The sequence below is a fragment of the Tamandua tetradactyla genome, chromosome 3 (genome assembly GCF_023851605.1).
Source record: "Tamandua tetradactyla isolate mTamTet1 chromosome 3, mTamTet1.pri, whole genome shotgun sequence".
Classification (NCBI taxonomy): Eukaryota; Metazoa; Chordata; class Mammalia; order Pilosa; family Myrmecophagidae; genus Tamandua; species Tamandua tetradactyla.
The window spans coordinates 210,896,889-210,924,217 of NC_135329.1; the positions used below are offsets into that span (position 1 = coordinate 210,896,889).

At 43.9% G+C, this 27,329-nt stretch overlaps 2 protein-coding genes across 14 annotated transcripts in view; one reads left to right on the forward strand and one right to left on the reverse strand.

Annotated features, from left to right (window-relative positions):
* Positions 1 to 1,010: 1,010 nt before the first annotated feature.
* On the reverse strand, positions 1,011 to 20,309 carry HJURP (Holliday junction recognition protein). 4 transcript variants are annotated; one of them, XM_077155514.1, is made up of 9 exons: positions 20,082 to 20,309; positions 19,818 to 19,884; positions 17,169 to 17,224; positions 13,732 to 13,789; positions 11,415 to 11,479; positions 10,040 to 10,132; positions 8,824 to 8,902; positions 5,592 to 7,141; positions 1,012 to 1,758 (listed from the first exon to the last, which is right to left on the reverse strand). In XM_077155514.1, the coding sequence occupies exons 1-9, from the start codon at positions 20,175 to 20,177 to the stop codon at positions 1,717 to 1,719; spliced, it is 2,106 nt and encodes a 701-aa protein (XP_077011629.1). In that variant the 5' UTR covers positions 20,178 to 20,309; the 3' UTR covers positions 1,012 to 1,716. The 4 variants fall into 4 exon arrangements, with proteins under 4 accessions (XP_077011631.1, XP_077011629.1, XP_077011630.1 ...); XM_077155517.1 differs by having other exon boundaries at positions 1,013 to 1,758; positions 5,592 to 7,144; positions 20,082 to 20,300; XM_077155516.1 differs by lacking the exon at positions 10,040 to 10,132 and having other exon boundaries at positions 1,011 to 1,758.
* TRPM8 (transient receptor potential cation channel subfamily M member 8) overlaps positions 19,933 to 27,329 on the forward strand; it is a 161,806-nt gene continuing 154,409 nt past the window's right edge. For 5 of the 10 annotated variants that reach the window (XR_013173138.1, XR_013173139.1, XM_077155502.1 and 2 more), the window contains exon 1: positions 19,933 to 20,462. Coding sequence is in view for 4 of the 10 variants with exons in the window: in XM_077155502.1 (XP_077011617.1) it covers positions 20,411 to 20,462 (52 nt within the window). In the remaining 6 variants the exon portion in view is untranslated. The other 5 variants (XM_077155506.1, XM_077155504.1, XM_077155503.1 and 2 more) reach the window with 2 other exon arrangements.

The window sequence follows — 27,329 nt, forward strand, 5'->3', positions numbered from 1 at the left end:
GCCAGCGCATACAGGAAGTCCCGCTCAACCTCATGGCATCCTCAGAAAGCAAACTGCAGCCTAAGGCCCAACACATTTCACACATGCCAACCAACTCAGTCCTGAGGGTGATAACCTCCCTACCCAGGTCCCCTCCCCCCACCCACCCCAGCAGCATCATGGGAAAATGGTAGCTCCCATATTGCTGGAGGAAGCACATTTGGGAAGTTGACCCTATCCCATGCCCAGAAACTCTGGCCTCTGAGCTTGTCACCCAGGTAAACTTACACAGCGTGCACAAAGATACTGAATGTGCTCTGAGCAGCTCCAGCTATAAGAGCAAAACACCAGAAGTAGGCCAGTGGGGAGAACTGTCTACCCAGAAAATCCCATGTGTATCAGCTTGTATCAAATGCAAACAATGTTTGTGAAACAAAGTTGCAGAACATGTGGTATTACATTAATGTGGAAGTTAAAGACTATACCCTAAGTAGTTCCGGGATCCTTTATTGGCAGATTCTGTAAGGTGACTGCCCTTCCTCTACTAGAGGACAGAAATCGAGTGCTGGGTGTTCTCCTGGTCTGGCCAGTGAGAACTCAGGGCAGGTTACTGGACATGAGGAGGTGGCAAGGCACCCACAAGCACTGTGGGGCGAGACTATAGTTCTCCTGATGGAGGGGGAAGGATGGGTTGGCTTCTTCATAGGAAGCTGCAGGCATGAGGCAAGGTCTGGAGGAATCGTGAGGGCCACACCACCCTTGGCTGAGACTGAGCCAGCAGTTCACTGGCAGCCCGTTCTTGAGGAGAAATAAGCCTTCTGGGAGGCAGGCTGAAAGCTCTGGGCCAGGTCTTCAGTTACCAGCCCGTGTGCCTTCCTTATTGATTCACAGGTGGGCCGGCAAAAGCTACAGATCTTGGGGTGGGGATGGGGTGGGGTGGAGAGGAGACACTGACACGAGGAAGACAATCAGTCGACGCTGGGGGGGGGGAAGGCAGAGGAATATGTAAGGTCTTTTCTCCAACCTTTTATTCCCTCTCCTCCCAAAACAAGGAAAGAAGAAAAAGATCTGTAACAAACACGGGAAAACACTAACTACTACTTTACTTTAGATGGCTGGCACCTGGGCTTTGTCACGGTGCTGTCCTCTTACAAACACCTGTAATAAAAACCACAGCGCCATGCAGCCCCTGCAGTGTGGTCTCCAGGGCAGTCTGGGACCATCAGGAGACATGTTTTCATCTGAACACACAAACATGTTAGGAAGTACTTTATAGGGTGAGTTATATTATGTTTCAGTTTTATCTCCTAATATGGAAAATACCAAGTTCCCATGGTTTGAATGTAAAAAGCAGCTGTATCTTCCTTCAAAAATCTTCATATACAGGCTTTAAAGTTAGATATCATGAGTACTTAAAATTCGCTAACCAAAAAGGAAATGGAAGGGGGAATTCGTTGGAAGTGTCTGAATTTTCCAAACAAAAACATAAACAAAAAATGAGAGAAACATGCCTAAAAACGATAACATTAAAATTTTAATTGACTCCCTTTCTTCAAATAACTTCAAGAATTCAGAGTCCTTTTTGATGGAACCAATTTAACTGAAATTTTCTCTGAAGTGCAAATACATCAACTAAGTTCTCATATTTTTCTGGAGAATTAAAGAAAAAGAAGGGGAAGAGAACAGTGTTCTAAACCTGATTATAGATCTTTGCCTTTGACGTTTTCTAACACACAATCATTTTTCTCTTCCATCCTGAAAGAGGAGGTCTTCTTTCCTCTAGAAAATAAAAGAAAATAATTTCATTAAAATTCCTTTAGCATTCCTAATGCCAGCCACCAAAAACTACTCAAACATCTATGTGCCTGGGGTAGGAATGCCACCACACTAAATAATCATCTGAAGAATTAGGAGGGAGAGAAAAAGGATCAGCCAACCCCTAGCAAGCGGCACAGTCCATGGCTCTCAAACCCCAGCCCAGCCTGTGGGAACTCAGGGGTAAAAGACTGAAGCTACATTTCCTTATTTATAAGAGGGAGAGAAGAACCTTCCTGCTGGACAGAGCCCATTTAATCAAACGGTCTGCGAGGGGTTAAGGTCAGGATGCAAAGGCTGACCCTGTGGCCTGGCACACAGAAGCCCTGGGTGATAGCCATTCAAGTTCCCATATAATCTGGGCTCATTCAAGATTTCGTCCCTTTCCTCAAGAAACTTACAATTTATGTTGGGAAAGAACAAAAATACACAACACAGTTAGGGATTTATATCATGGTTTGAGAAGAAGTCATGAAAGGCCCCAGGACTTGTCAGGAAGCTCTGCTGGGGCCGAGTCCTCCAGTCCTGTCCTCAGTGACACTGCTCGGGACACTACTTTGCTGGATCTAAGGGACGGTCACTAACACTGAGGTCCCCTCTATGTGTCCGAGCCAAGAGAGGAAGAAAGCCCTGTAGGCTGAGCAGGTAACGAAAGTGACAGGAAGGTGACATGAGGAGGCTTCACCCATCAAAGAGGGTGGGGATGGCAGCGACAAGGCTGAGGGAGGCCGGGGTGGGCTCTGGGCTGCGCTCCAGGGCCACAGGGCCAAAGCTGCAGGAGTCAAGAGGCCGGACAAGGGTGAGCAAATAAAGGGGAACCAGGTGGGAGATGCCACAAAATAGCGTCCATGGGACTGGGCGGCAGTAGAAGGAACAGGCTGGGAGAGGCTACTTGAGGAAAGAAGTTTAGGTTTGGACCAGCAAGGAGAGCAGAACCAAGGGGTTCAAGTGTCTCAGGAGTGAGGAGAAGCCTTTTATCTTTGGTGAGATGCCCTTTTCACTGAGAAACATGGCTCTCATGAGATGTGACCTGTCAGGAGAAACAGAATGGACTGTCTCGCCCTCAAAGCCATCTCTATGAGCTGTGTGTCAATTTCCTGAGGCTGACTAAAGTATAGCTGAAGAGCTGCCTTGCCAGTTGTGCCTGCTGGGTGAAAGCTTGTGGGCACGGAGGAAGGAGGGGTCGCCGGTTTGAGACCTAGAAGACATCAGGGAAAGATGTCTGGATGCACACAGTGAGGGCACGTGGTTCTGAGTCCCGCAGGCAGAGGACCCCGCCCACAGAAGGGTCCTCCTGAGTGGGGGAGCTGCCTGCATCCTGGACAGCCCTCAGTCCCGACCTGCCTGCTCTGTTCCACCTCCAGGAGCCCCACTTTCAGTGTCCCCTGAGGCCCTGGGCGAGGCGGGGCCCTCGAGGGAAAACCCTTCCTGTGACCAGCACACTCAGCTCACCCCTTGCCTGGAAAGACTACCAAGTTTAGTGAATGTGCTTCCAGTTAGCTGACATGATTTCACACCCAGAAACATTTAAAAAGCAAAGAAAACAAAACAGCACACAAACAGGGGAGTTTCCAGAACTAAGTCAAGGTGTCTGAACCAAATGAATCCTGGGGGTGTTACTGACAGAAAAACTGAAAGAGTTCTGCTTGTGTGCCCTGGAGAGAACGCGACTCACCTGCAGGGAGGTGACAGCTCAAGGGTGGGAGGGCTGAAGAGCTAGGTGAGAAAGTTTAGTGACACAAAGTAACTGGTAAGTGCACATAGGAAATGCCAGTGAAAATCTACTTGGCAAAGAAAAGGGAGAGCTGTTTTGAGAGGCAGAATCTTGATACGGCCCAGAGATGCCAAAAGGGAACAGAAGGGGGGGAGGGTGGCAGTGAGAAAGGCTGCCTGTGGTTAAAGACACATGGATTGGCCTGGTGGCACAGGCTGTGGTTCAACGGTGCACAGCCAGGTGGCCCGCTGAGAAGGCAGAAGCCACAGGAAGGGAATGGAGGCAGGAACACAATGGGCAGGGCCAGTGCTGGCCGGCACAGTGCTCTCCTGGCTTTCAGGGCACCTAGTCCCATTTCTAGCCAAGGCACTGTCAGGCTTTCTGAAGTGTTTTCCACATTGGCCTGAAAGCTGAGAAGGAGTCAGAGGGTAAAGCATGGGGAAGGGACAGCTTTGGCAGTGAAGGATGGTTAATGTATGGGTACTGAGTGGAGGAGAAAAGAAATACACCTTCCTCTGAGAAAAAGGGTCAGAGGCAAACAAGTGATGGTGGTACAAAAAGGAAATGGGATGTTTATGTGTAAATGACATCCGAAAGGCCACCCATCTGGTTGGCATAAGAAGGGAACAGGCCTCACATGGCCAAACTACAACATATAAGATTCAAAACAAATTGGCCAAAGGTTCAACTCACAAATTTCATCAGCCCATGGGTAACATACACTCAGTTAAAACAGCTACACTGGCTGAATCCTGACTCGGATTACACAAAAATGGTATGTTGGAACATCTGGCACCTATGCCAAAATGTAACTCAAATTTATTTATCCCATCCACCTTTCCATCTTGTCTCTGGAGAAATAAATTAGCACACACAGACGAAAACCTTAGTTTAAGAGACGGACTTTAGTCTCGAGAACATTCAAGATTATCAGTGGAGCACAAGAAGCACATAAGGCTTCCTTCCCACATGAGATTCTATAGCTGCAGCTCCTTGAATAGGGCAGTCAGCTCTGCTGTCCCTACTAGGATGAGTCCAATCTTGGGGTTGGTTCATATGAAGCTTGATCCCACAAAGGACAGGTCAAGCCTACTTAAAATTAGGCCTAAGAGTCACCCCCAAGAGAATCTCTTTTGTTGCTCATATGTGACCTCTCTCTCCAGCCAACACAAGCAAACTTACCACTGTCTACATGGGACATGACTCCCAGGGGTGTGGACCTTCCTGGCAAAGTGGGATAGAAATCCTAGAATGAGCTGGGACTCAGCATCAGGAGATTCAGAAAACACTCTCGAACAAAAGGGGAAAGAGTGAAATGAGACAAAATACAGTGTCAGTGGCTGAGAGATTCCAAACAGAGTCGAGAGGTTTTCCTGGAGGTTATTCTTACGCATTAAATAGATATCACCTTGCTATCCAAGATGTAATGGAGAGGCTGAAGGGAACTGCCTGAAAATGTGGAGCTGTATTCCAGGAGCCATGTTTCTTGAAGATGATTGTATAATGATACAGCTTTCACAATATGACTGTGTGATTGTGAAAACCTTGTGTCTGATGCTCCTTTTATCTACCGTATCAACAGATATATCTACTGTATCAGCAGATAAGTAAAACACACAACATAAAAACAAATACTAGGGGGAACAAATGTTAAAATAAATTTAGTAGATTGAAATCCTAATGATCAATGAAAGGGAAGGGTAAGGGGTATGGTATGTATGAGTTTTATTCCGTTGTCTTTTTATTTCTTTTTCTGAATTGATGCAAATGTTCTAAGAAATTATCATGATGATGAATATGCAACTATGTGATGATATTGTGAATTACTGATTATGTAGAATGTTACGATCATTTGTTAAGAATGTTTGAGTTTGTTATATTTTTTTAAAAAATTAAAAATTAATTTAAACAAAAGAAAAAAATGTTTAGAGGAAGAAAATAAATTTGGAAGCTTGGAAAATTAACACATAAGAATCCTGTTGGGATTCTTTAGATGTTTGAGTGACATGTAGTTGGCTGACAGAAAACTTTCACTCACACAGCAGCCACTCAAAATATCTGCATTCAACTAGAAGAAACGCACCTTTTTATCTTCCAAGCCTGGCTGTAAAGCACAGCCCACCTCCTCCCTTGGTCTTGGAGAGGCTCTACCCACTGCACTGGAGGGGTTCCAGGAATCGGTCCACCATCTGCACACCTGAGGGTCTGACAACCTGCGTCTTTTCACAGATGACTGGCGGTCCCTGCTGCCAGCTGGAGCAATCCGTACTGATGGAAGACCTGTAACTGGAGTTGGGCCCAATGGACTTCTTATGCTCCAATGGGGTGATAACTTTTGAGAGCCCTGGAGGCAAGGCTCTAGATTGAATTTTCCTAAGTCGCCTTTTTTATACTGAACTTCTGTACTTGCTTTATTTGGAGACTGCCCAATATATAAAGGCCTCTTAGGCTGTTGAGGTGATTTATGACAATATTTTTGATGAAGCATGTCAAATTTTTCTTTAATTTGGTTGTAGTTTCTTCCACTGGCTAGAGGTTGTATCTCTGCCTTTGAAATAATTTTGCTGGGTGATAGCAACTCTCTGACTATTCCAGGATTGCCTCCTTGAAACAGACTGTCAGGCGTCACTTCAAAGTGGCTGGTGCTCTGAGCTGCAATGGTCTTGGAAAGGGTAAAATGAGAGCTGCTCTGTGGCAGGCACCTATCCCCTCCAAGAGACCTTTGCTCCAAGTTTCTTAAAGACTCATTTACCCTTTTTGGGGAAGTTATACTCAACCTGTGGGTTTCTGAGCCCCCAGAGCCACCTCTGTACACATCCACAGCCAAGGAGCCAGGGAGGTAGGTCAGTAGAGGTTGTTTTCCAGGAATTGGGCAATATTCCTGATGAAGTTTACCAAATTTGACTTCAATTTCCCTATAACGATTCCCTCTGTTGCCCTGCTGTATTCTTGGTTTGGAAACTGTTTTCACTGGAGAAATCAACCATTTCAATGTCATTAATCTATTTTCCTGATCATCATGATGCACTGTGCTAAAGTCTAAGTAAGTCAATGAAGATTTATGGGGTGTAACTCTAAGCTCCTCCCAACTTGGATCTGATTTATGGATCTGTGGTTTGTTTACTTCAAGAACTGCTTTTTCTAATTTCGAGCCTGTCTGAGTGCAAGAAGCATTTAGTAGGTTCTTGGTGTCTCTCAACACTTCCACCTCTTTCACAGGCTCAGAACAGGGTAAAGTCTTCTTCTTGGAGCTCTTCTGAGAATGTCTGCCTGCTCTGCAATATGTCCTGTTCATTCTGCTCTTCCATTTGTGCCTCCATCTAGAATTCCAGTTCTTGTTGATGAACGTTTTGGTGGAGATTGTGCATGATGGCTTCGTGCTCAACAGGCGGCTCATTGAGTGCAGCATACCTGCATACAAGTCACTGATTGTCACATCGCACATGTCCTCAGCCTCAAAGGACTGGCTGCTTAAGAAGCTGCTACCACTGGTGTCCGGTAACCAGAGACTGTCGTTTCTAGACACCTCCACCATGTCTGCTGAGCAAGAATGTGAAGGATCAGATTCTCTGGGAGATGAAGCTGACTCAACTGGGTGACCAACACTCTTTTTAGAGACATCACTGGGGCATCCTTCTAAGAAAAAAACACACAGAAAGTTAAGATGTACTGCCATTCCAAAACTGTCCACATGTATGGTTTACGGGGCTTAAGACTGAAAAATGACCACAGATTTTTAAAAACAATGCAAAAACCAAAACCAAAAGTCAGTATAAAAAAGTATGTGGACCTATAGGTATGCATAAGAGTTCATTCTTGAGGGCCTCTTTTCTCAGATGTTGCCTCACTCTCTCCAAGCCCAACTCTGCAAGTGAAATTATTGCTCTCCCACCTACATGGGACATGACATCCAGGGGTAAAAGTCTCCTTGGCAGCATGGGAGATAAATCCCAGGGATGAACCTGGCCCTGGCATCATGGGATCAACAATGCTATCCTGATCAAAAGGGGGAAAAGAAGTGTAACAAAGTATCAGTGCCTAAGAGAGTTTAAATGGAGTTGAGAGGCTACTCTGGAAGTGACTCTTAGACAAGCTTCAGTTAGACATTGCTATCTATCACACCTTGCCAAAACCATTCCTGCCAATCCTAAAGAACACCTAGGGCAATACATAAGAGTCTACAAAGATTCCATGCACTAGGGTAACTTTCCAGAAACCTACAATATCTAAATGGGTCCCTGAACTAGAGAGGTCCTGGAACTTATAGACAGGCCAGCCTCACCAGAATGTTTAGCTAGTTCCACCCCCCATTCCAAGTTAGAATGGACATAGTTCAAATACCCCTAAAGAGTGGGAGAAAGAGCAAAGATGATGGTGGAGTTATACTGAGAAGGTATGTTTTAACAAACAAGTATGACTGCTGAATCATTATACTGATATTTCTTTTAGTCTCCAGTATCTTAGGGCAGCTAGAAGTAAAAATCTAAAATAGGAGAATTGTGTTATGCTTTGAAATTTATTTCTTTTTTGTATATATGTTATTTTTCACATACACACACAAAAAAGGTCAATTGTGATGATAAAGAAATATTTATTCCTTCTAGCTGCCAATGTTCTAGAGTAGCTAGAAGGAAAAATCTGAGATGATGGTATGGCAGCTGACAACAAACTCTGGGATCTGTCCTGTAACTACTTCTTGAAGAGTGCTTTGCAACCTACTGCTTTTTTCTTTCACTGCTTTGTATATATGTTATATTATACAATTTTAAAAGTTAAAAAAAAAGTATTTGGGAAAAACCTTGTCTAAGAAATTTCTCTTTAGTTATCAAAATTAATTCTCTACTTTTCACTCTCTATTCCTAAAAGGAGCCTTCCTTCTTTGATACAATTGTTTAGAGGCTGGTTACGCTTTTATAAGTTCAAAGCCAGAAAATAATGAAATTATTTCTTTACAGGGATGGGTAGGCAAGGGAAAAAAAACTCTTGAATACACCCACCTTTTCATACAACTTTGATTTTGCACCACGTTAAATGTTTTACATATTTAAAAAATAATAAAATTAAACCCACAAGGATGGGGGGAAAAATCCTAGAATTAAATACAAACAGAAACAGATTAATCTAATTATGTATCAAATTGATAACAGAAAGGGACAAAAGAATATAAAATAACTTTTAAAACTTAGTACTCTGAATGTACACCCTTAATGAGATATTGTCTAAGGAAATTCTGAACACGCTCGGTGAACGGCGGTATGTCCAGAATGAGCAGTGTGCCGAGGGGTGGTGGCTACTCTGACACAAGTGACACTTACCGAGGACAGGGTTGGCAGGCAAGACCAGGGAAGGGCTCAGGGCCAAATGTGTGTCCTTTCCACCTCCATTTTCTGCACACTGAAAACCAAAGCCAGTGATTATAACAAGGCAGTTGCTTGTTTTTTTTTTTTGAGAAAAAACAATTGGGACTGTGGGTCCCAATAAGCTGTGTTCTCCCCCCACACTATGTTGTTGCACCCAGGGCAGGGGAAGGTGCTGCTCTCCTTTCACACCCCAAGCTGGATGCCTCTGCATAAGCATCTACCTGCAATGGCAGTGACTGATTCGGGCTCAAGTAGCATTGTGGCAAAATGTATCTTAGCGAGACCTGGGAACTCTGTCCATGAGGTCTCTAGGCTGACCTCTGACCACAATCATGATACTGCTTCCAGCAACTCCCTTGTGAGTTTGCTTGTTTTTCTTTGTCCAACATTATTCTGAGAGCAAGAACACCAAGGGACCAGGAGATGGCAGGCAAAGAAAACCATCATTGAGACAGAGCCACTAATTCCAGTCTTCCTCTGACCCACAGAGCAATCAAGAGGAATGCTTCAGGATAAAGGACAAAAGCATTTCTAGTATATTCATGAATTTGATGATTTGCAGATACAGGGATTGCACTGGTCAGCAGCACATTTTGGTATTAAAATGTCTTTTATGTTATGAAAAGATACTGACAGAACTTGGAAATCTAAAGAGTTAGCATTCTTATGTGAAACGTTCACGATTTAGCTTTTTTGTTTTTCAGGCAAAGCCCCGGGAAATTAGGAAAAGTGGCCCTTTGGCTTTCTGCAGCCCCCATCAATCCTCACCCAACCAGACTGTGGCACTGAGGGGTGGGACACGTTCTCTTGCTGCTGATCCCAGCCCTATCACCCCAGGGTAGGTGCTAGCTGTTGCTTCCCTAATCACATAGCATAAAAATCCCCATGGCCCCTGTCGACTTCCACGAGCGGCCCCAAATGCAGCAGGCAAGGGGAGTGCACACACTATGGCTCCTGACTCCTGAGCAACTTCTGACTGCACCAGGGGCACCTGTGAGTTTACTCAGAAGTGCAAAGTCTGCAGTCCTCTGAATAAAGTGGTTTGGAAAGAATTAACATGTTCTTTACAGGATCTGTAAAGAGAATGAACAAAAGCACAACTGCACTGAACTCTCATAAGCCTCTAGTTTAAGATTTAACTATACACAACAGCCACTGAGAAGAAGCTCACCTGTAGACAACTCATAACGCTTTGTGGTACATCCACCTGGGCCAGGTATTTCCTTCTTATCTCACTTCTCAAAGGGCTCTGAAACACTACAGGCTAACCAAAAAAAAAGAGAAGTCAATAGCCTTAAGAGCTTCAATTCTAGAACAAGCTGGCACTGTGCATTAATGTGCAGACCTTTAGATGAAATCACTCCAAGTAATTCTTTCACCAACTGCTGTTAGAGCCAGGTTAGGGAACTTACCTATAGTTACAATTCAAAATAAATTAAAAGACAAACAATATGAGCCTGAAGAAGTTTATGGCAGCACTGTCAGAACAGAAAAAAAATGAAAACATCTGAATATTCTTAGGTGAATTCAGGAACCAACTAATAGCATTAACCCCCAGTGTGTGTTTATAAGAAAATAATTTCAGAGTTCCAATATAGGAGGCCAGGAACAGTCCCCGTTCCTCTCCTATCTTTCACTGGCCATAACTTGGAAACAGAATGTCTCAAATTCCACTACTGGGCCTAAATGGGTTGAATCAGTGATTCGGGATGGCAGATAGGGTTCTACAAATGCACATTGTTGGGAGAAGGGACAACACCTCATTTCTTTACAATCAGCGTCACCTACTCTGCCTTCCCTGTCAACCCCTGCATGAAACTTCACAAAGCGGTCTCTTCCCTTTCCCAGGGTCACTACCGCTTATTCTATTTAGACACTAAAAGGACATGCCAAGTCACCCATGGATATATATAGACAAGCATCTGCACAGAAAGCAGTTTTGGAGGAAAGCCACAGGTGAGGTGACTTAGCATATGCCAGAGGGGCAACAACGTAGTGGATGAAGAGAACCATATCCAGCAAGGGGGCAGGTGGTTTCTGGGGCTACTGGAACAGTCTTGGGAACAGACACTTAAATGGCACTTACTGTTTAAGTCATCAACTACCAATGAATTATGTAACCTATTGACTAAACAAACGGGCTTTGAAGGCTGACCAGAAACAGAACCCCTCCTAAGGACATTGTTTCCATGGGGAAAAGACTTAGAATCCAACTTTTAATATTGCATGCTCAATCTAGGTAAACAGCCTACTGTGGCTCACAACTCTGATCCTTTTAATTGCCAGAATGAAAATACTTCAAAATTTATGTAAGTTCATTAAATCAGGCTTGAATTGGGGTAATGACAGCAGCCAAGGGCTATGGAGTGTCTCAGCACCATATGGGTCTGTAAAAGGGGTATGGGGACAAAGATTTGAAGGGTGGTAGAGCTAAAAGTGAGTCTCAAGAGCACTACGAGGAGGGTGCAAGCTGTGAGTGAGTTGAGGATGGGCCTTTGAATCCCCAAGCCCTGCCTCTAGCCAGCCAGTAAGAAGGCAGTTCTTACCCTTACAGCCCCAGCCCCTGGATCTTCCAGGTCTAAAGTTGCATCGACCTCACTGCTTTGCAGATCTAGAAGCAAAAAAGGAAATTCCAATTGGAATTTTGAAGAATACTTGTATTTGTCTTTCATGAATACCTTTTAGATCAACTGAGTATGCTGACAATACAAATCCCCCTTGCTTCCAACACGCTACCCTTTAATAAGGGCACAAACCATTCATCACTGTTAGGGAGTATTAGTAGGCCAGAGAACATTTAAGAGCAGGAATATGTTAGGAGATGTAAATAAAAACAGATTTTATGTCACCTATAGCTCTTTCAATGATCTCTCATCCTTGAAATTGAGACACACTAGCCTAGCATTGCCCAACAGAACTTTCTGTGACAATGGAAAGTTCTCTATCTGTTGTTCAATATGGTAGCCAACAGCCAAATGTGGCTTCTGAACATGAGAAATATGGCTAATGTGACTCAGGAACTGAAGTTCACATTTAATTTTCAATTAATTTAGCAGCTTCATGTGTAGCTCTAGAGTAAGTATTTCCAATTATTTCAAGCATTCTGGGAAATTCTGGGAACTAATCGTTTATGGAGTTAAAATCTAGATAAATACCAGTGAACAAACATCTGTGAGTAAACATCTTCACTAAGGTTTTCTTTGTAATTCTACTTTGAAAGATTGTCAGTTTTCCCTTTACTGACTTGACAAATATTATGGGTAAGATGCCAGAGAAGGGACTCTGAAGAAGCAGACAGAAGCCAAAGAAAGTCTAGTGTCAAGCAGCAGACTGGTGTTTAAAGACAAACTACAAAACGACTATTTAACTGCTACAATGAGAACCCAGAGAACTGGATAACAGTGAAGGTCAATTCAGATCAGGTCAGGAGAGGTTTCCTGGAGCAGTGCAGAGACAGCAGGTAGCCACCCGGGCTTGCTGGCCATGTTTTGGGCTCCGGCCTTCTATCCTAAGAGCAACGGGAAATCACACTGTGTGATCAGACGCACATATTTAAGGGTGCTCTGGGAGTGGTGGGTGAAATGGGGTTGGGGAAACCCAGATGGAGACAGGAGGGTGGCCATGTAGGTCAGGTTACACTTCAGAGTATTTACAAGGCCAAAATGACAGACCGTGACGTCTTTTGGAGGAGGAATGGAGGAGGTGCCGAGACCACGAGAACTGTGGATTTCTGGCTTACAATGCAGACAGGCCCTCTACTGCAGGAGGAAACAAAATCAAGAGCAGGTCTTGTTTAGATATATTAGGTGCATCCAGCAAAGCCTGCGGAGCAGTGAACACACAGAGGCCTGGGTTGAGGGAAGAGTTTTACCAGAGGAATGGAGAGGAAGGAGAACTCCAAGAGCAAACTGGGCCCGAGGTGAAGAGTTTCAAGAGTTTCAAAAGCTAGTGAGTGGGCAAGTGGGCAACAAAGGAATAACACAAGAAAGCCAGCTGGGTTCAGTAACTTGGTCCCAGGGACTTCACCAAAGGCTGCACATGGGAGACAGGGCTAAGGCAAGATCTAACTAGCTGAGGAGCACACAAGGAAGAAAACTGGAGACAGTAAATACTGAGTGATTTTTAGGAAATTTGGTTGCAGGGAGGGGGGTGAATAAAGGCACACAGCTACAAAGGGCTCTGGGAAAGGAGTTCTTAAATCATGTTTTATACATTCAGGAACAGACTGGAAATGTTTAGACGCTGATGGTGTGTGGCCAGGGTAGAGGGAAAGGGTGAAGATAGGAGAGGGGGGGATGGCTGGATTCCTGAGAACAATGGATTTGAAGGGGTCTGCAACCAAACTGGCTTGAGGGAAGGGAAAGGTGCCCTCCAGGAGAACAAGGGGAAAAAACGGGAGAATGGCAGCAGCTACAGGCTTTCTGTAAAAGTTGGCATTCATGACACCACTCATGAAGGGCACTTAAATTTATTAATTACTTGATACTTTTTTTTTGTTACCAAAATTAAAAGGGATGGGGGTTTTTATTCAAGAAATATCTGAGTATCGTTTACACATGAAGCACCATAGATGCAACTGTGAGCAGGACATGGTTCTCTATCCTCCAGGGATAGAGAAAGTTTTTAAAGTATACTTCAGAAAAAAAATAAAGAGTGATAATAATGCTATGATGCTGTAACAGAGACCTGTGTGCAAGTCTTACACACAGGTAAGTAAAGTAAAAGTAAAGTGATGCCCCCTGTGACCTCATTTTATAGCAAGCTTCACACACAACTGCATGCATGCATGCGTGTACTCACACTCTCTCTCCCTCCGTCCCTCCCTCCCAGGATCCATACACTGTGTGAGGGATGCACACTGACCTTTGCCTGTGGCTTGCACTGGGCCATGCATCCTGTCAACTGGCTCCACAACGAATTCCTCAAAATGCAGAAATGAAGACATGCTTGTTTTCAGTAAGAACACTGAAAACTTTACAAAGCCACTATAAAGTAATATGCCTACAATTGTTTCATTAACATATGAGAACAGACGTTTCACAAGGCTTCTCTTCTCATATGTTCTATTCTAAGAGGCCTCAACAAAAATTCTATCAGGTAGTTGAGCTTCACTTGGACAAAAGACAGCTTTCTTAATGAGTGAGCGAGCAGGGCAAGTGAGAAGCAAAGGCTCAGATGTCAGAACCTCTGCACTCAAGGCAAGCCTAATGCTGCAAAGTGTGTGGTTTGGCAAGAACTGTGGCAAACAAAAAGCCAAAATGAAATGGAAGAAAATTGTCACTAGATCATCAGAAATAATGCAAGGCTCCCTGTCCTCCTGAGACACTGATCTTAGTACAGTGCAACATTCATTATGGTGTCATGAAACCTACTATTCTCTTCCCGTGGGAGGTGTTGGACCCCAGCTGCCCCTTGGGGATGGGTTGTCTTGCTGAGCAGCTCACAGGGCAGGGTGGCCATCTGGCCACACCCTTGTGGAGGCCATGCTTCTGCTAAACCAGAAGCCTCACAGGTCATCTTAATGAACATCACCAATGGGTTCTCAGATTGGCTTCGAGATTTTAGAAATTATTCTATCCTTGCAATTAAATAGGAGAGTGAGAACATGTTGTGGCCTGCTCCAGAGATAGACTGAGGCTTCATCCATCAGGATCCCTTGCTTGGGTCTGGCCCGGGTGATTTCTGGCCACCCCAAGAGCACTAGCTGGAAGCTGACTTCTGTCTCTGGAACAATGCCACCTTCACCTCGAGTTTAACTCACATAAAGTAGGGCTGGATCACCTATGACAACAGACAGGTGGGGTTTCATGAGTTTACAGAACAGGGCGTCAACACCTTCTGGCTGTCAGGGCCTGAATGTGTGGCAGAATTGGGCTTTACAATTACAACGAAGCAGCCAATCCTCTGTGTCATACACAGAGAACCCAAGAACTGTTCGACCAAATTGGCTTAGGGTATTCCCAGCCTGCCACATTCTTTTTGCCTCTTACAGCCTCAAAGGCAGCAAGCAACAGGGGCAGTATTGGGATTTATTTAGGAAAAGGTTAAGGCAGATATGGGTGGTCAGCAATGGTAATTTCAGTGAGGCTGTAGATATCCAAATTGTAATTCAAGTCTATGCCCAGATTTCTAATATCAAGAAAGGGTCTTGAAAATTTTTAGACCTCAGGCAGGGGTCTACCAACACTTAATAAAACTCTTAAACAAATCTCAAGATAAAAACATTTTTCCATCAGGACCATCCAAATATGGCTTGGTTCGTAGGCATCGTATTATGTGTCATATTTAAAGAGAACAAAACCTTTGACATAATAATCCCATTTCCTGATATTAACTGGAAAGGGGTGATATTGCTACTGGGAAGTGACAAGGACCAGGGTGTTTCTATGAAGACTATTTATGACAAGGGCTTTGTAAATAAAGTTTTATTGAATGCAGCCATACCCATTCACTTACTCATTATCTGTGGCTGCTTTCCCTGCAAGGGTAGAGTTTGAGTAGTTGTGACAGAGATTATAGAGCTAAAATATTTACTATCTGGCCCTTTACATAAAAAGTTTGCCAACCCTTGATTTATAATAACGGAAGGTGGCAAATACTTACATGCCTAACAGGAAAGCAGTTAAGGAAAATGGTGGTTGAATTATACAGCAGATGAAGGGTGCACGATATATTAAGTAGAAAATTGGTAACAAAATGTATGTATGTATAAATATGTACATTAGAAACAGAATCATATCACACTAAAATATCACTAGTGATTACATCTGTGTGATAGAAGTCAGGCTAACTATAATTACTGTATTTCTAAAATTTCTATGACTGACTGTATTATGTGTGCTTTTAAAACAATTAAGAAGAAAATTTGGTTTCGGATATGTCATAAATTGCTCTGTAACCTTAGTCTTGATGTTTGTATTCTTGGGTCTAGGTCCCTGACCTGTGGAAGGGTGAGTATGTGGTGCTTGAGAAGCAGTGATTCAGAGAGCACCACACATCCTGGCAAAGTTACTATCCCCTCAAAGACTCCCCAGTCTCACAGCAGGACTATACACTACATCAGCACATTTCATTAAAATAGGAGATCACATCTGCAATGTGCTTGGATGAATTAGGGTAAGAAAACAAAGAGGTCTTCTGAAAGGTGGAGAGATGTAGAAAGAAAAAAAGTATGATCCTATACACTGAACCTTTTCCCTGTAATCTGTCTTTTTTTCCCTTTCAGTACCTCTGAAAGGAATTTTTCTTCCCTAGAAGGAACTGGATTTGGTCTTTTCTGTGAAGACCCAACAAAGTAAAACCTGAAAAGTGGAATGGTGAGATGGTTATCCAGTGGGAACTCCCAGCCTTTCCAAGTATAACCCAATCAATTCAGCTGTGAGGGAGCCCTTCTACCTAGGACAGAGGAAACAGAAGTTACCAAAAGGGCTCTACCGGTTTGAAAGGATTATGTACCCTAGAAAAGCCTTGTTTGTATCCTGATCCATTATGTGGAATCAGCTGTTTCTTTTAATCCCCGTTCAGCACAGTAGGTTGGAACTTGATTAGATTATCTCCACAGAGATGCGGCTTGCCCAATTAGGGGTATTAACCTTTGATTAGAGGGAGCTGTGACTCTACCAACTCCAGGTTGGTCTTGATTAGTTTCCTGGAATCCTTTAAAAGAGGAAGCATTTCTTAGAAAAAGCTAGAGAACCACAAGACCCACTGAGCCATGAGAGAGGAGAGCCAAGAGAACCACAAGGCCCACCTTTGGAGATGAAGGAAAACACCCCCCGGGGGGAGCTTCAAGAAACAAGAAACTTGGAGAGAAAGCTAGCAGACATCACCATGTTCACCATGTGCCTTTCCAGTTGAGAGAGAAACTCTGAACTTCATTGGCCTTTCCTGAGTGAAGGTAACCTCATGTTGCTGCCTTAATTTGGACATTTTCACAGCTTAGAACTGTAAACTCGCAAATTAATAAATTTCCCTTCTTGAAAGCTTCTGTTTCTGGTATATTGCATTCCAGCAGTTTGCAAACTAGAACAGGCTTTATAACCATTTCACAGGCAACAGAAGAAAAGCTTCTCAGCAAATCCCTGAAACAGGGCTTTTTTTGGGGGGGGGTGGGGGGGTGTTACATGGATTGGAAAGCGAACCCAACAGGAGAGCTTTAAGGTGAGAATACCATGAAGCCGACTGGAGGTGGCAGTGAACTGCTGGTCTTTGCACAGCAGGAGACTCAGCCCACCCATCCCCAGACACATCCTGCTCCTTCACAGCAGGGCATTTTGGCAATAAAATTTGACATTAAATACCTGGATTTGTGCTGTGCTCATTTCCTTTATGAGTCCTCCACCCCAAATTCTCAATCCTTAAGAAAAGAAATAGAAATTACCATTTTAGTCATCTGAAGACAGAGTTTCTACTAAACCTGCATTCAAAGAAACCCAGGCCAAGCAAAGGCCAGACTTCTGATATAGTCCATTAAACCTTTGATGTTAAGGCTTTTTTTAAAAATCAAGATTAGGCAAACATTTGTCATTACAGAAAACTTCTCCTACCTCATAGACAGCAACTCATCAAATTACATCATCGAGCCATCAAATTAAATGGAATCAAGGAACATACACAAGCCAGGTACTGCCCTCAAATACATATATATCGAGGACAATCTTTATAGTAGGTAGAAAGGGGTGAAGGACTTCATCTTGCCTTAAAACTACATTTTCTACTAGGCAAAGGCAAACTAAGAAAGGATCATGGCACTGAGCGGCTTGAGGTGGCTGTCAGTGATAATACCACAGCTGTGGTTGTATGGTGCTTTCTAGGTGGCAGGACCTGTTCTAGCACTTTCCAGGCAGATCCTGTTCAGTATTCATGTCAAGCTGGTGACAGATACAATTCAATACCTCTAAGGCCCTGTATGATAGGGACTTATCATGCTCATGCTATAGATGGAGACCCAGAGGCAGGGAAAAGCATACCTGGCCCAAAGTCACCTGCTATGTGGTAGAATCAAGAGATGAATATGGGCAGTAAGACTCTGTGCTCCTGACCGCTGCTCTGGCATCTGGCCTTTCCAGAACAGTAATGCCTGAGCACACGGGCTCTGACTCAAATTGAGGCTTTGCCACTTTGGCTAAGTGATACGGGACAAGTTATTTAACCTTTCTCTTTCTGCTGTATCTTTCCCTGTTAAGTGGTGATGATTCTAAGACTACCTCGTAGAGTTGTTGACAATACAAAATAGGAAACTCTTAGGGGTGTCAAGCAAAATGGTAAATTGTCACTACACAGGAACGATGATTATCTCCCTGCTATCCTCAATGTAATTGATGGGGTTCAATCTAGACCCTATGGTGTTGTCTTAACCAGGAATTCACACTACAAGGTGGTCAGGAGAAAGGCCCCTTCCCTGACTGAATGCCTCTCCGCATGAGGTCAGGGGACCCCAGGAGCTTGTGAAGTCTCTTGGGTTCTCCACTGGATCAGCAGTGAGGCCCAGGAATCTGTTTTAGCAAGCAATCTGACTTTCCATGCTGAAGTGGGAGAAGCACCGCTCTCAAGGTGTTCAGGTGCTTCAACTGTTCAAACTGGAGTCTGAAATGAGCTTTCACTGGTGAAATCAGTGGTCCTCAAGACCTGCGGAGTACAGATGGGTTGGATTCCTAAGCCACGTTAAGTCCTGAAACCCAAAGGGGTCAGCCTCTCCAAGAATATCAACTAGTTCCATCGCCCTATCCCACATTATCAACGGCTCTTTCCAACACGAAAAAGCTAGAATGGGCATAGCCCAAATGCCCCTAAAGATCGGGAGAAAAATCAAAGGAGAAGGAGGAGTTATAATAGGGAAGAGAAGATTTAACAAATAAATATGACTACTGAAACATTATATTGATACTTCTTTTAGTCTTCAGTGTCTTAGAGCAGGCAGAAAAAGAAACCTAAAATTGTGGAACTGTAACCCATACAAACTCTGAAAACTGTTCTATAAGTAATCGTTGTAGTGTGCTTTGAAATTTACTGCTTTTTTTGTATATATGTTATATTTCACAATAAAAAAACAAACAAACCAACAAAAAAACTGTGGAGAGGCCAAACCATTCTAGACACTGGCCTCCTGGCCAGAACATAGCCCAGCCTGTTGTCTGCACTCTTAGGAGCGGCACTGCACAACCGATTCCTATGCTACTGTGTCCCGCCTCTGGGTTGGATTTCCCATGGCCTGATGCAGACAGGAGAGGGGAAAAAACCTGTCTCCACCTCTTGTTAGGTTCATGTATTATGGGATCAGCCTAAATGACACAGAGCTAAGACCTTATTTAACAAACAGGAGCAATGAACTGGTTTTTGCTTGCTTGTTTAAGCCAGGCAGAATTTGATCTAGATCTGCTTTCATTATAATTAGTAGCGATTCTGATGTAAGGCGGTATGGGAGGAACTTAGCTCAGCCACCGTGAACTTTCTCCAGCTATTTACCGAGAAGAATCCATGACTAGCAGGTGATCCGACTGGTTTAGGCTAGTTTGCAACACTAACCATTTAATGGAAAGGCTTTCTCTACATTCAGATTAATTCTCAAGTAGACCCTCAAGGACTCTAGGTAACACTCCAAGTCAAACAGGGCAAATAACATTCGACTGACAATTTACTATTACCAGGTACTGTTCTAAGAGAGTCACAAACACTGTAAATCACACTTACACCACCACACCGGGTTGAAATTACTGTCATCATTCTCCCCATCTTACAGACAAAGACAATGAGACAGAGGCAGACCAAGCAACGGGGCCGAGCTGGCATGCCTAGGATGCCAGCCCAGGCAGGGTCATTCTGAACCAAGATGCATCTACTCGTCTTCAGAAACTGTTGGAAATACCTCATTTACGAGTTTGTTTTCCTAAGAGGGCACGGAGGGCATTTCAGACTGTATGAAAGCACCACTCAAAGGGGGGACCTCGTACCCTGGGGCGTCTCGTAGGTCAGCGTGGCCATCTGCACCAGCGGGGCGTCCTCGAAGGGCCGGTTGTACTACGGGGGAGGAAAGGGCGTCGCGTCAAGATCCGGTGGTCGCGAGGAGTCCCTGACTCCGGCCGAGGAGGAGTCAGCTCAAAGCCGGAAGTCTGGGGTCCCCATTCCCGACCCCCTCCGACAACCGCGACACTCAGCGCCGACTCTCGCCCAGCTCCCACCTCGCGGGACCCACCCCTCCCCGCGGCCCGCCGCACCTTCTCTAGCAGCTGCTGCATGCGCCTCTGGAAGCGGCGGCGGCTGTCCCGGAGCTTCCCCACGAGCATGGCCTCCTCTTGAGCCTCGTCCTCCATGGCGCCCGCCGGTATCACCTCGATTCCAACGCCTACCCGACCGAGCGCCCCCCTCTCAGCCCTCAGCTCAAAGAAGCCGCTACGCACCCCCACCGGCCGCCCTTCGGGCTTTCTATTGGCTGGCGTTGTGTTGCGGGGAGCTGATTGGTTCTTTCAAACCTGTTTACGTCCCTGTTTCCCAGCCAATCTGCGCTCGGGTCTCCGGGTCCCGCCGTCCCCGAGGCGCGCGTTGGATGACGGGAGAATCCCGGGTCGCTCTTCCGGTCGCTTCCGGGCCGTTTAACGGTTAGTTCCGCGCGAGAATCCTGTGAAATCCGGTCCTTTCAAACGTTGGACATGTGAGAAAATTGCAGCTTGGACATGTCAGGCGGCTGGTTTGACCGTGGCCCCTCGTCCTCCGTCACCCCAGACCCCCGCCCTGGGCGGGCTTCCTCCTGCCCCCGCCTCGGGCCTGGCGCGGCTGGAGGTGGGAGGGGTCTAAGAAAAGCTAGATAGACTAAGTTACGAATTTGAAAGGAGGCAGGAAGTGAATAGTCACTTAGAGTCAGAAAAGAAACCCCAACACATTGCACGTTTACAAATGCCAAATGCCACGGACACGATAGAGTCCGGAAAAGAGTATCTTCATTAAGAATTTCCTGAACACCCATTTATTTTATTTTTATTTTTAAACTGCATTTACTACTGCTTCTTCATGCGAGATTGCTCAGGTAACAAAATCTCTAGACAATAGATAATTCAGTGTTTCCTCCAGTATGGTTACTGGAAATTTATTTTTTATCACTGACATTTTAGGAAAGTTTTATTCAGCGTAATAGCTCATTGGAAATGTCGGGTAGATTTTTAGGCCTGTTCTCAAGGATGGGAAAGACTCAATTTTCTTTCATATGTGTGGTATAAGATTTTTGTAGAATTTCAGATTAACTTCTGCAGTGTTTTATCTCAAACAGTATTTGAGTTGTTGACTTTGAAGAGCTGCCCTAGTAGAAGGCACGCTCTTCCTGGAAGCCTTTTCTGCACAGTCTTAGTAGCCAAGAACTATAGTAACCACATGCAAAATGACTTTTTAAAATGTAAACATATCCTACAAAACCCAGTATATTCCCACCTCTGTATTCTTTTCTGGCTGGCAAAACTGCTGTCAGCTACTCCACCTAGTGGGAGGGAGGTGTGACAAAGAGGAATAAGGGAGGGCAAGGGGAGAGAAACTGGTCCCAACTGTGGCTAAAATACCCTTTTGCAAATTTTATGGTAGTTAAGGATTGTGTGTCCCCAGTCTCTGTAGGGGCTGTGCAGGAAGGAACCACTTTCACTAGCTCCATGATAAATCGGCTCTGCCCTGCCTCTGATCTCCCTTCTCTAGTGTGTCCTCTGCTGCCAGAATCATCTTTTTCATTCTTTCTTTTTAAAATGGAAATGTCCTGGTGGTTCTTTTCTGATAATACATGTCCAATGTAAAGAAATTAAAAACAGGAAGTAAAAATCCATAATCCCCCCTCTAGTCTCATGCCTGAGACATCACTTTGTTAAGATTGGTTCAACATTTTACTATGCTTATATAAACACATTTTGACATATAGAATATGTACATGTATGTCAATAGACATATATGTAGATGTATAGATATATATAAATGCAAGTGTCTGTGTTCTTATGTAAATTGTCTTTTACTTATATACCATTAGTGTATTTCAAATGACAATACATATAGGTCTAAATCATCTATGTTATTTCACTGTTTGGTGGTACCATGGTTTACTTAACTGATCCTTTTTAATGGCCATTCAGAATGTACCCATTTTCACTATAATAAGGCAGTGAAGATGACCCCAGCCTTATAACTTAAATCCTTAAATCCTCCTGTGTGGATGTTCACCTGGTAATTGATCCCAGGTACCTGGCCCAGAGACTGTCCTCTTTCAAGTTGCCCATGCATTGAGGACCTCTTGTCTGCTGACCCTCTGCTTCTGGGCTCTTGCCCTGCCCTCTGGCTGCTCCATTGGGGGCTGGGAGAAGGGGAACCTCAGTCACTAAGGTTGTGGGAGCTTGTTTGTTGGCTACAAATGAGCTCCTGGGACTATTAGGTTATCTGTACTACTGGACTGAGGAGCCCAATAGCAGGAGTGAGAATCGGCTTGAATAGAACTGTACTTCTCTTCCTCTGATCAAGATGAGACAGTAAACAGCATAAAACACAAATTCACTACAAAAGAAGGATAAGAAGAGAAGTAGAGGAGGGGAGGCTGATGAGGAATATGCTTTGGAAGCCTAATAATTCTAGGAAACGAGGTATTTTTAGAAGAAACAGAATGCCAGAGCTCAAAGCAGAGCTAATGTGATAACAGAATGGTGTGAGTGAATTGCAAGACCTGAGGAAAGAAAGGGGTTGGAAGAATAGAAATGAAAGGCACATCAGGTACAGAAGATTATTACAGCTGAAAAACAGATACAGGAGTGTTAATGAGAGGGTTGAGAAAATCACAAGAGAATCACAATGGAAAAGAGCAAAGTTAAAAAGTGAAAAGAGAAAAAAGAGGATGTATTTGGAAGCTAAGTGTTCCGGTTTGCTAAAGCTACTGGAATGCAATATACCAGAAATGGATTGGCTTTTACAAAGAGGCTTTATTACATTACAGATTTCTACTTCTAAGGTCATGAAGTGTCTGAATTTAAGGCATCAACAAGATGATACCTGAACTCTGAAGAAAGGCCGCTGGCCTCTGAAACACCTCTGTCAGCTGGGAAGGCATGTGACTGGAACCTGCTGGTCCTTGCTCCTAGTTCGTTGCTTTCAGCTTTTGATTCCAGTGGCTTTCTGCGTCCTGCGGGTCTTTTCTTAGCGTCTCCAGGTCGTTTTTCTAAGTGTCCATGGGGGTCCTCTCTTAGCTTGTCTGGAGCAATCTTTAGATTTCATCTCTTAGATTCTCTCAGCTCTCTCCAGGTTCTGGGTCCTTCAGGTTCTGTGGGTTCTTGCTTAGCATCACCTAGAACGTTCTGTCTCAGCTTTCTCCACAATGTCTCTCTCTTAAAGAACTCCAGTAAGTGGATTGAGACCCACCTTGAATGGGTGGGATCACATCTCTACGGAAATAACCTAGTCAAAGGGTCCCACCCAACAATAGTTCTGCCCCCACAAGATTGGATTAGAAGGCCATGATTTTTCTGGGGTACATAGTTTCAAACTAGCACAGTTGCTGAAAAAAAAAAAGAAAAATAGATATTTAAAAAATTATAGAAGAGAATTTGTCTGAAATAGAAGAAGACTTTAATCTGGGCATCTAAAAGGTTTACCGTACCAGGAAAATCAGTAGAGAACAAATCAAGACCAAGATATAGCTTGATGAAGCAGATCAACCTTAAGGATTACATTTTTCTTTTTTTAACCATAAGGATCCAGGTAGAGAAAGCACAGCGCCTATATGAAAAAAGTCAGCTAGTTTTTTTGTCAAGAACCCAAGGATGTCAGTGGATGGATATTAATGGAGATGTGAGAGAAATAGGATGTGATACAGGAATTTTTATCCATACAGAACATCACTCGAGTAAAAGCAATAGGAAAAAATTCCTAAATATATAAAGACTCAGGAATTAAAGCACTTAGAAACCTTTCTTGAAAAATTTACTTGTAGACATAATCCATAAAATTGGATCAAAATTAAGAGCTCAAAAATGGTGGTACAAAAAGATTATCAGGTAAAATTGAATGTAGTTAAACATAGAATTGAGTGTTAATAACTGTTATTACCTTGTTGAGCAGAATAACGTTGCTGCAATTCTTGAAAGAAATGCTACAAAGTTTTAAAAAATCGATTGGCAATAAACAACAGTTAAACTGTTGGTAGAAGAGTAAAGAAGGTGTTTCTGATTTCTTCATGGGGGGAGCTAAGTTACAAGTTTGGTTTTTTAAATTGGTCATTAAAAAATAAAAGTAGGTTGTTGTATAATAATGTAGAGGAAATAACTAGAACTGGAAACTGAAACTGAGGTCTTTGCATCCTCTCCTAGGGAGAAGGTAGAAGATTTGTGGGGTTGTTTATTTTAATTTTTGGACGGTCTGCTGTATCCCTTTCACAGTTAATACCTTACTAACATTCATCTTACTCCATGTTTGTGTAAACCCATGGTTGCTTAAAGCTGAACCTTTTCTGATAACAGCTGAGCAATACAAGTGACTGCTTAAGACTACGTCTGTTCAAAGATTAAATAATATCCTCAGCAAAGGGGAATTACCAGTTTACCTTCTTGGCATGGGAGAAGATATATGACACAGTTTTCTTAGTTATATTAGCTTATGTAGTGGTGCCAGGATATGGGAGCTCCAGATAGGTTTGATCTCCCTGTGGGAGCCTCCTGGAAGAATCTTGTGGGAAACTCATGGACAGCTTCAAGGGTGAGGTTTCTCAAGATCATCATAATCCCCCATTAGAGTCTCAGACAATTAGAAAGCAATGAGACTAACTTTGGGGATAGTGAGAAGGCACTGACAAGTCCTGTGTAGGTCAGAAACACTTGTTTCTGTCATTCTAACCTCTATCTGAATTAAGTGCCTTCGTGGAAATGACGCAGTCCTCTGTAGCTAGGCTTACAAGAGTCAAAGAGCCCTTAGTAATTATTTTCTAACATGGGGGGGATTGGGATGGTGTGGGGGACACAAATATCTGGGGATGTTTTAGTCAGAATTATCTAGGTCATGCTGCAATAACAAACATTCAAAAAATTTTGGCTTAAAAGAATGAGGGTTTATTTCTTGTTCATGTAAAATCCACTGGAAGTCCAGATGACTCTTCAGGGTGTCTTTTCTCCTCTCTTGGCTTCTGTGATCTTCTGGCCCCTCCATATCATCCCAAGCTTCCACAGTCAGTGTAGCAAAGAAAGAGCATGTAGAGTCATCCTCTGACACTCAGAGGCTTCCATAGGGACAAGGCATCTATCGCTCCTGCTCCCATTGCATTGACCAGAACAAGGTAATTGGATGTGCTAAACTTCAAGAGGTCAGGGAAGCATAATCCTCTATGTCTCCAGAAGTGGAGAAGAACTAGGTAGCATTCAACCAGTTATTAGTAATATTTACCACTTGGAAAAAAGCAAACAGATTGACAGAAGTGGTCTCCTTTCTTCAGAGCACAGCAAAGGGGGCAGAGGGCTACTAGTACTCAAGTACCAGACTGGAGTAGAGAGCTGTAGAGAGCACATAAAGATAAAGGGCACAACTGATGCAAGGTGCCCCTTGTCCTTGCTATGCCTCTGTCTTTTAACATCTGTTCTGAGTTTAGCAAGTCAGACTTCCATCAGCCTTATTTGTGTGCTTATCATGGTTATGTGGTTAAAAAAATAAAAGCATAACTTTGAGAACCAGAAGTGACATAGTTGGAGCTCTTCACCCCCTCTTAGCCTGCACCTCAACTCTATCATACAGAAATCTTGGGAAAACGTGGGGTGAGAGGAAAATCAGTGTCTACAAAATGTATTGAGAGGGACGAAGAGATGGACTGCCCCAGATAACCCCATAAGATTCCTCAGCTGCTGGAGACACTGTCAGCAGACACCTTCAGCTGCAGCCTCTTCAGAGATGGCTTCAGCTACACAGACGTTCATTCCATTGGCCTACATCTAATGAGCAGTCAAGGTGGGAACATAAAACTGGGACATTTAGATATGATGGGGATTACCCTGAAGGGTCATTGTAGCTCCAGAGCTCTCTGTGGAATTGGCCCATGCAGTTGCTTGGCCTGCATCTGTCCAGTCCTGTTTCTGTCCCGTCCCTTCCACAGGGGTTAATCCAAAGGGTACCCCCTCATAAGCATTCTGCACATAAAACTCTATGTCTAAGAATTTCCTCCCTAGAGAATCCAACCCATATTAAGGACCTGCTGTATGCAGCCACTGAATCTATACGTTCAGTTTATAGCATTTCCAATTTTTATACACAAGCTGAGGTTTCTTCCTCCTTTCTCTTTGGGATGGTTCAGAAATTTAACGTGTTTCCTTCCAACTCTGTTTCTACACATAGTTCAGTTTTCAAACATTTAACTTGCCACGTTTAGACTTGAGAACTTGGGTAAGGTTTTCTTTTTCTTCTAAGTCCCAAACAACCTTCTCTTCCATGACATTCTACAAATGTGATGGTGCCAGATTTCAAAACTTTCCTGGGACTCGTCCTTTACTCCTAGGAAACCACTCCTATGGTTCCAGGGTTTCCATTGCTGGCTTAACTGACAATTTGAGAAATCTGCCTCTGTCCCAGATGCTCATGGGCAGCTTCCAAGGAGAACCTTCTCAAACTCAAGTCCTTTCAAATCTTTAACAGAAGACCCCCAACACACCTGGTTTGGCCCATCCCCTCCTGAGTCAACCTCAGCTGTGCATTGGTCCTTGTGTCTGGCCTGCTGACCCCTTACTCCTCTCTGACTGGCTTCTCCATCCCATGGTACAAAGTGGTGGCCCAGCTAAGGAAGGAGGAGTCCCGCATGATACTCCTATAAATCCCACTCTCAACAGCCTAAACATGGGACCTCAGGAACCCAGACCTGCTATGCACTCTCTCCCTGCCACCCCCTACTCCCATGTAACAGGAAAAGGTCTCCAGTCAGCTCCTCCCCTACTGCAGAAGTGGCTGGGGGCTGGGTGGGGGTGGGGGTCTCCACCTCTGGCTCTGCTGCATAGCCCCCTCTGCTGGTTCTGTCAGAATTTCTACCCTCAAAGTGCTGTGTAAAATTATTGCATAGGAAAAAATGGCTACTCTCATGAAATGTACCAGAATTTTTCTTTAAATAAAACATGGACTGCCATGTAAATAATTTTGTGTTGGAAAGGTGTGGAAATATTACCATCAGTCTGTAATTGGAGAAACATAGATTTGGGCTGGTCCTAGCATTAAAATAGAAATGATGAAAACAACTTAGATGGATTAACCCTGAACAGCAGGTCCCACCCATTAAGCTACCATGTAAAAGTTTCCCTTTCTTTTGTTGCTCCAGGGATGATGCAAACAATGTCTTTGAAACTGATGGCAAGAAGTTACCTTTCCATGAGGTGTGAGTCAAACCCCAGAAAAGAAGCGCTGTTTGAAATACTGTGTTTCTTTTCTCCTCCATGGTTTCTCAAATACAGGGCATCCTACCTATGTAACCATCCAGTTGCTTCTGGGTGATG

What these genes read in the sequence shown, in the direction of transcription:
- HJURP (XM_077155517.1), bottom strand. Translation starts at nt 20,177, where the DNA reads ATGGAGGACGAGGCTCAAGAGGAGGCCATGCTCGTGGGGAAGCTCCGG. An exon ending in TGCAGCAGCTGCTAGAGAAG is followed by an intron (nt 19,885 to 20,081) that starts GTGCGGCGGGCC and finishes CCTCCCCCGTAG; the next exon opens with TACAACCGGCCCTTCGAGGA. An exon ending in CAGGGGCTGGGGCTGTAAGG is followed by an intron (nt 10,133 to 11,414) that starts GTAAGAACTGCC and finishes TTTTTTGGTTAG; the next exon opens with CCTGTAGTGTTTCAGAGCCC.